We start from the raw sequence: 8,572 nt of genomic DNA on the forward strand, positions 1-8,572 counted from the left end.
TAGTACGTAATGTTGTCACCAACATTTTAGAACCGTGTTAGCATAAATGTATATCCCCGGAAACTAAACATTTTTAACTTCATAGAACAGAAGCTCTCTTCACATAGAGATGGGTGGTTCGTAGTACATGTTAACAGGTGTTACACCTAAGGTCAGAACTCTATTATTCCACTCCTATCAAAGGCTACAGTTCACAAGATGTCTGACCCATTAAAAGTGGCCATTATCTATGGTCATGTGAATGGTCTCTGGTCCCACAAGGGGTTTTCAGTGTTTTTCATTCACAACACATTTCCAGTTCTGCTGATGCCATTAAAACGATAAGTCAGAAGTTCAGTTATACTCGTAACTGGAACATCAGTGTCTCCAAGTTGCAAAATCAATCTATAATTCGCTTAAGAACAAGACACCTTGGTGAAACTGATTAGCCAAAACTCCTGGTCGCCTGTTCTTCACTTGAATGCAAGTTGTTTGGTAGAGATATCCACATAGGATCTTTATGCTTTGTTTTTTTACTGTTTCTGGGGCAGTGTGTCTACTACAGTGATCACTAACGCACAACAAGAGCCCATCCAAATTGGTGTTGGTATGGATAAAGCAGGGTGCAATTTTGGGTTTCTGAAATGGCCCCAGAACATGTTCAGCAAGCAGTAAAACATCCAGACAGAATGCTGGTAGAACCGGCTTCAGAAATCCTGTGATTTGATCAATTCTGTCAGCTATCTGAGTATTAAATGGATGATGTTTATGCCCATTTGTAGATGTTAACATCTCACCAGCATGTATCCGTTCATGTCCTCAGTCACATTCATTTCTACACGTATCTCTTGACATTTTTCAGACAGAGAAACCCACCAAAGTTGCCGAAATTCTTTCAAAAGAATCTCAAGAGAGCCCTAAAGACCAGCCAGAGGAGAGCCTCCCACACTCTTCAGATGTTTCTCTGGAGGAACCTACTAAAAGCACTGATAGAACCAGAGACATGGACATAGAGTCGAAAGAGAGTCCAAGTCCAAACACATCTGCCTCGTCTGATTTGGTCTCGGGGACTCCTCAGAAACCCAGCAGTCGGCGGCAGTCTTTTATTACTTTAGAGAAGTATGGGGAGGGAAAGCCTGCCAGTCCCAGCAGTGCGTCCTCATTTACCGGTCCTCTTGTAAAGCCGTCCACCACTCAAGATCCCTCTAGTGCTGATAAGCTATCGTCTTGTGAAACTTCACAGACATCCGTAGATCCAAATCATGAGGGTTCCTCTTCATTACGGACGGTTGGCCAACAGTGTCCAGGGGATGAGTCTCCTAAAAGGCCTAAAGAGTCGAGGACAAAAAGTGAGCCTGTAAGACTGATTGAGAGACTGCAGAATGATTCAGCAGAAGATGAAGAAGCAATCCCTGACACACAAATGAAAGAGGACATAGAAAGCTCTAGTTACACAGAAGAAAGTCAATCTTTGAGTCAAATTGGGGAACCTGAACCAGTGCTAGATGATTCCCAGTCCTCTTCAGATGAACCAAGACGATCCAGACGTCATCGGGTCAGACCTCAGCTACCCGGAGAAGACCCAGAGGAACGCGAGGCAAAATACACACACGTTAAGAGACGACGTTCTGAAGAAGAGCCAAAAGTTGACTCATCTAATTCAGCACAGAGCAGACCAAACACCAGGAGCAAAGAGGGGACCGGTGAGAACAGTGGCAGAGACCGGCTACGATCAAAGTCTCAAAGCAACTCTGCTGAATCTAGCCAAAGTACTCCTCGGGGAAGACCTAAAAAAAAGGTCAAACTTTACAGTTCTTCAGAGAACCTTCTTGAATCTCCTGGGCGCAAAAGGAGAAGCACCAGTGAGCTGCAGTCCAGACATCCTGACATCCAATCAGAAACACAGTCCAATAATGAAAACCAGAAGCACAGAAGGTCCAGTCAGCTAAGCAAAGCTTCAAAGGAAGCTGGTGAGGCTGAAGGATCCAAAGAAGGGTCCAGCCAAATTTCTACCGATGGTATGGTAGATCTGATTAAGAAAGACGATGCTCATCCAAACACGGACTCCCAAAGAGTCATACCTTTGGTTCAGACTGAAAAGTCTGAGGAGGTAAAACCAGAAGAAATGACCCAACTGGACGAAAGCTTGAAGGAAGTGCAAAAAGTTCTCACATCTTCTCCTGAAAGTGAAGCCAAATCCCAAGAAAGCCTAGAGTCTAATGCAGTAATGCCTTCTCCAGTGGAAGAGTCCAAAGATGAAACTAGAAAAAAGCTAGAGAGCGTGGAAACGACTCCAGACAACATTAATGCCATAGAAACTGTGGTTGACAACTCGAGCCAGAAAGACTTGCAGGCTACACCTTCATCTTCTGACATGCAGGGTAAACGTAGATACACTCGAAGAAAAGCAACATCTGAGGCAGCAGGGTCTGAAGACAAAGATGGCCCTATCAGTTCTCCAGGACCGTCGAGACGTTCTCAGACGTCCGCTCTTGTTAGTCAGGCTGAAACTGGCATTGGAGGCAGGACCAGGAGGAGTAAACTTGTGGAGTCTAGTCCAAGCTTTACCCCTGAAAGTTCTCAGTCATTAGATATATCCAGATCAGGGTCATCTCAAGGCAGGGGCAGGCCTTCAAGATTGAGATCCTCTCAGTCATTATCACAGTCATTATCACCCAGTGTGGATTCATCAGAGTCTGAATCCTCGATGGTCCTGGAGGACCCTATTCGCAAAAGGAGGGGGAGGAAGCCTCGAGCATCTCTGCAGAGTCCTCTTACTCTTCAGTCCAAGGATGACAGTTTGGATATGAAAGAAACCGTCTCTCAAAACCTGGAGACAAAAAACAGTTCAGAGGAATCATCAGAAATCCCAAAAGATTTGAAGGAAGTTGATCCGGTGACGAGAAGCAAAACTGAGCCAAATAAGGACGAGTCCGAGTCCCCAGTGGTGACTGAGTCTCAGGCTGAAAGTGAAGATCTAAAGAAGACTGAAAGTGAAGATGCACACCAGGAGAGCAAGTCCATGAGCAGTCCCGAACAAACCGACTCAAACAGTAAAAAGCCTTCTTCACAAGAAATGCTTGAATCTGTTGGGTTTGAAAACACACCGACACAGGACTCATGTCCTCCTCCTGAGGACAAGTTCCAAGTCTCAGAGACATCCGAGGAAAAGGCAGAAAAGGTTTCTGATCCTGAACATGAAGTTACAGAAGTACAGCTGGAATCAAATTCAGACCAGCAAGAACCTGCAGCTCCTCCAGAGGAGGAACCTGCAGCCGAGGAGCTTCAACAAAGCCAGATGGAGTGTGCGCAGATCACCGACGAGGAAGAGCTGTCCGCCACACACCTGGTTTCAGAGTCCAGCGATAAGGAGGACATTCCTCTGCAGCACAACGAAGACTGTCATCCTGAGACAACTGAGGATGAATACAAAGCATCGCCTGGCACTGAACCTTTGGATTCTGCTGGACCTGACTGCAGCCCTGCAGGATCTGCCCAAGCTGGTCCCCAGGACTCTCCGGTTAAACAAAAAGACCTGGACACTGTAACAGAATCAGTGGATGGGCAAAGCCCCAGCAATGGACGGATGAGGGGAACATGGTCCCCTTCAGCTTCCCCTTCCACCAGCATCCTCAAGAAAGGCCAGAAGAGACCATTGGAGGTGGAGATGACCTCTCCTCTTGTCAAGGTAAGAAACTCATGGAGCCCCAAACCCATTAGACTAAAGAGACAGCAAAACATTGATTTTGTTTTCTGTAATTTTCTATAATTCTTTTTCCCTGCATAGTCCCGGCGTGTATCTTTTGCTAACCCCATCCAACAGCAGGAGATAGCTGATGATATCGATCGGCGCAGCCCGGCTCTTAGGACCAGCTCTCCCAGCAGGTCCAAAATCGGCAGCATCCCACAGCCAAAGGTATAGAATAAGCTGATGATGTTTCATATTTGTGTGGAACAGTTTCCATAGCAACAGTCTGCCTCTTTACTCAGCAGGTCACCACTCCAACCAAAGGCCTGAAGATCCTGAGCCCCAGGAATCTGCACAGTCCAGGTTACAGGAGCTCCAAGAAGTGTCTGGTGAGAGATCATGGTCTGACCAGCCAGAAGACCCAGCTTAATGCTGTCGTTATAGCAAAGTTACAAACATAACGTGTTGAGTCATTTCACCAACATTAGAACTGGCTTTGATACCGCTTAGACCAAATGTTCTGAACATTTTGTTGTATTGCTTTATTAGTGGTTTGAGTTTTAGTCAGCTCTATAGCCTTGCTGTTTGAGCAGCAGAACATTCTAGAACCAGCTTGGTTCCCTCTGTTGTTCTGTCTGGATAACGTCAAAAAGGTTCTGTATTTCACTCCTTTGATTCAAAAAGTTAGTCATAGATTCATTAAAGAGACAGAAGGTTTTTATGGTTACTCAGTCAATAAAAATATAATATTACCAGGGACCCCGAAACTATGATTAATGCAGAACTGCGGTTGTACTGAAAAGTCCAGTGTCTGCACTTGAGTGCAGACACTGGACTTTTTCTGTGTGTGGTCAGGACTCCTTTCAAATAAATGACTGCATCAGTGCAGTGTGGCATCACGCTGTGGTTCTGCTGAGGTGTTCAGGGAGTTCAGGGTGCTTTCATAGCGGTCTTCCTTTTAACAACACTCTATAGTTTCTCTCTGGGCTTCAGGTCAGGGAGAGTACCACCATGGACACTGATCCAGCTTTTGATACTTTTGGCGGTGTGGGCCGGTACCAGGTCCTGCTGGTAAATTAAATCAGCATCTCCATGAAGTTTGTCAGCAGAAGGAAGCATGAAGTGCACTAGAATGTCCTGGTAGATGGCTTTGTTGACCCTGGACTTCAGAAAACCCAGTGGCCCAGAACCAGCAGATGACTGTGGATCGTGGATTCAGGACCTCTCCACTCTTCAGAGTCTGGAACCTTGATCCATATTAAATCAAACTTTTACTTTGGACCACTGTTCAATGGTCCGATTCTTTTTTCTTCTGCACCCAGTTAAGATGCTTCTGACATCATCTGTGGTTCAGAAGTGCTTTAGGAAAGTGAGCGTTGGAGACCATGTTCTGGATGGGTCTGTATGATGACTTGCAGCTTGAACTACGTATCTTCAAGGTGGTTATCTTTTTTGCCACACTTTTTCCTTCCACTCAACTTTTCATTAATATTCTCGGACACAGCACACCTAGGGCGCACCTGGGAAATCAGTGACTGGTTGCTAGACAATGGTCAAGTCAGTCCCAATGATTACGTGAGCCATCATATTTAAATATGTATTTTAATGGTCTTATTTGAAATTTAATTTTTGAGCAATTTATTTTATTATATTTTTTATTTGCCAATCTTCTAATCATCCAATTTACCTGAAATGCCTGAAATACATCTCTCTGGATGTAAGGTCTCCATAATGGTTTTCTGACAGGCTAACAGAAATTGAATGGATGTGGACATCTAAATTAGTCATTTTGAAATAAAGCTGATCATGAGTTGTACCTTTTAATTTCAGTGGAGATTTCTTTGTTTTCCTCAGATGTCTGAGATGACTCAGGAGCCTCGAGCCGTGCCCAGAGACTGCATCTACCCCTCCCTGGTGGGCTGCTCGGCCCCCGTGGAGGCTGTGCTTTCTCAGATATCCTCCACCATGTGGTGAGAACATCACACCGTGGCATGTTTTGGTCTTCTACCGTAATCCAGAAAGACGCAGAAGTAAAAGCGGGGCCGCATTGCTTCTGTTGGCTAACCCTGCAGGTCTCGAGGGTTCGGACAACTCATTCGTGCCAGAAACGTGAAATCGGTTGGCGACCTCTGTGCCCTGACTCCTGCTGAGATTAAGACTCTTCCCATTCGATCTCCAAAGATCTCCAACGTCAAGAAGGCTCTGAAGATCTATGAACAGCAGGTGATGCACATGTCAAGACAGTGCTGATCACACGTATCATCGGCATGTTTGTAACGCCTGAGCTTTAATCGTACAGCGGAGAGGGAGAGGAGACGAGCTGAAGAGCTTTGATGAAACGGAGAGGATAACCTCTGAGATGGAGGAGACGGGTGGTCCTCACAACCATGAGGAGGAGGAGAAGACCTCTGCAGAGACACTGGGTGTGTAAATATTGTGGATACATTGCAGCAATACTCCCATTGGGGCTATTTAAAGCACTTTAAGGGAAAGCATATGAAAGGTTATGCTTCTGGCATTTTATTATCCATTTATGTATTGGTTTGTTTTGTTTAACCTGCTTGTAAATGGAAAAGGTCAGAAAGTTGCTCAAGGGATAAGAAATGGCCTAAAGGTTAGATAGGAGTGTTTTCAGTATAAGGTTTAACAGAGTTAAGCATACAGACCACAACGAGGGAATTCATGTTTAAAGACAAATTTAGCTTCTCTAATATTTTTCCCTCAGAACTATTTGGCCTTTGCAAAAAAGGTTGTTTGTATTTAGTTTCAGATCTAATTCTGGTGTAGAGCTCAGTCATTTCTTTCTTTCTCAAATCATTTTAATTATTAGAGTAAGCAGCAGGGATGGTCTTCGGTAGACTGGAGTTTATTGTAGTATTTTTGTTGTGTGACATGTCCCAGAAGATTCAAAGTATTTTAGATTTAAGGGTTCTTGGTCACGCTGGAAATAGGTTCCATCTCTGGAGTCAAAGTTTTTTCTAAAAATAAAAACGAGCCCTAAAAATAAGCAGCTGGCCGTCTCACCAGGGTGAGGACAACACAACAGTGATCCCAAACTCAGGCATCCGTGCTGATCCAGGTAGGAGGAGGAAGTCTGGTATTGGTGCAATTACCTATTGCACATTTCTCCTGACAACTACTATTCTGCTTGAGAGTTAAAAGCAATCTGTGGGCAGCCTGAGCCACCTAGACTTTCACTTATTGATGACTGACTAAATATCTGACTGCATTCGGTTAGAGCAGTGATGTCTGAAGCTGGTCCTCATGGGCCGGTGTCCTGCATCTAGGTGTGTGGTCCAGGTTCAACACAGCAGAACCTAATGAGAGCTTAATTAGCAGGCCTCCGCAGACCTTGATGACAAACTGAGGCTCAATCCGAATACTCTTATAGACTAAGGACTCTTTAGCCAATGCACTGCAGGAGCTGTGTGCTGGCGAGGTTTGCTTTCAGTGCTAGTTATGTCACACGGCCCAGACTGACAACCTGCTGACTGGCATCAGTGCCCACGTCTCTCACAGGGACACCCAATACAGGCGCCCCATTTCAGCTGAAGAGTGCCTGTCCATCTGTCTCTGGATCACTGATAAATGTTAACATCAAGCCTCCTAAATGATTTTCACTAACCTAAGTCGGAAAATCCCACACTACGTCACATAGCACAGTCTCTGATTGGGTGACACCGCGCGTCCGACTGCAAAAGCTCAGACTTTCCAACTCTTGTGTCCGCCGCTCTAGAGGTGCTTGACGCACGCCAAACCGAATTTGCAGCACGAAAAGCGCCGAAAGCTTCAAAACGTGCAGCGCAAGACCCCGTAGGACCTCTCGAAGACCCCCGAGGCACGTCCACCATAGCCTCTGCATGTATTTCGATGCCCTTGATGCTCAAAACTCTTGTCCTAGAAAACCAGCCAGCAGTAATCACCCAAGTTCAATTCCCTTTTAAAATTACAGATTTGCAAAGCATTGGAAAAACCTTATTTTGATTTGTGTTCAAACTATTAGAATGTGTAGGTAGGTTATCTGGGAAAGAAAATGTGCTCAGTTACCTGAAATCAATGTTGCTCATTTTTGTGTTTTTCATGACTTTACAGCCACCGAGCTGGTGGAGGAGGTGTTTTGTCCAGATGGGAACAGCTCTGCGACGCCGACACCAGAACGGCAGGATGGAGAGCAGAGACTCCTGGAAGTGTTGCACCCTGATGCAGACCTGCCATCAGCCGTGGAGGCTCTGACCTGCAGGATGACGCCACCGGGACTCAGCCGCTGCTCTGCACAGCAGCTGGTGGAGATGCACGAGCAGCTGGGAGACATGATGAGGGTGGTGGTGGTGGAGCTGCAGACACGACTGTGCCAGGCTGGGGACACGCGCTGATGAGCTCAGCCGAATGATGCACCGAGGCAGGAAGTCCGAGCTCCTAAAGAACTTGCAATAGAAGAAGGAAATGCTTTCTGCCGGCTTTCACAGATGGAGAATCGGATGGATTTGAATTTGGATCAGTTGGATGTTTTTCACATTTTTGCTTGCTTTTAATAACAGTTCATTTTCTGGTAGCTGCAGATCCTGATTAGATTCTAGAATGTTTTTTTTTTTTTTAAATTTAACACTTTTATGCAGTGTTGGGTATTTTTAAACTATTTTTCCATAAATTTTATTTCCCCCATTTCAATTTTTCCTCCATCTCTGTAAATAGTGCCCCCCATTGTTTTAGGCTGCCTATGGTTATTTTCCATCACTTCTCTTAATTGTCTTAATGTGTTAATGTTCCAACAGACTGAGCCTCACGGGGTGTGCTGTAGGTTTAATTTGTGGTTTTAAACTCCTAAATAAAAACAACTTCAGGACCTTTAGCAAGAGTTGTCTCTTTGGGAGATAGTTGCTGTGTGCATAGCAAGGCATTTTTACC

General features: G+C 45.2%; 1 protein-coding gene across 5 annotated transcripts in view; it reads left to right on the forward strand.

Moving 5' to 3' along the window:
* rif1 (replication timing regulatory factor 1) overlaps positions 1-8,516 on the forward strand; it is a 28,115-nt gene extending 19,599 nt beyond the window's left edge. For 4 of the 5 annotated variants that reach the window (XM_012859953.3, XM_021315219.2, XM_036138815.1 and 1 more), the window contains 7 exons: positions 842-3,667; positions 3,767-3,895; positions 3,970-4,056; positions 5,522-5,637; positions 5,740-5,890; positions 5,967-6,090; positions 7,760-8,516. In XM_012859953.3, the coding sequence (XP_012715407.2) occupies positions 842-3,667; positions 3,767-3,895; positions 3,970-4,056; positions 5,522-5,637; positions 5,740-5,890; positions 5,967-6,090; positions 7,760-8,040 (3,714 nt within the window). In that variant the 3' untranslated portion in view covers positions 8,041-8,516. The remainder of the gene's footprint in view (positions 1-841; positions 3,668-3,766; positions 3,896-3,969; positions 4,057-5,521; positions 5,638-5,739; positions 5,891-5,966; positions 6,091-7,759) is intronic. The other variant, XM_012859959.3, reaches the window with a different exon arrangement.
* The last annotated feature ends 56 nt before the right edge of the window (positions 8,517-8,572 follow it).

This window comes from Fundulus heteroclitus, chromosome 7 (genome assembly GCF_011125445.2).
Source record: "Fundulus heteroclitus isolate FHET01 chromosome 7, MU-UCD_Fhet_4.1, whole genome shotgun sequence".
Classification (NCBI taxonomy): domain Eukaryota; kingdom Metazoa; phylum Chordata; class Actinopteri; order Cyprinodontiformes; family Fundulidae; genus Fundulus; species Fundulus heteroclitus.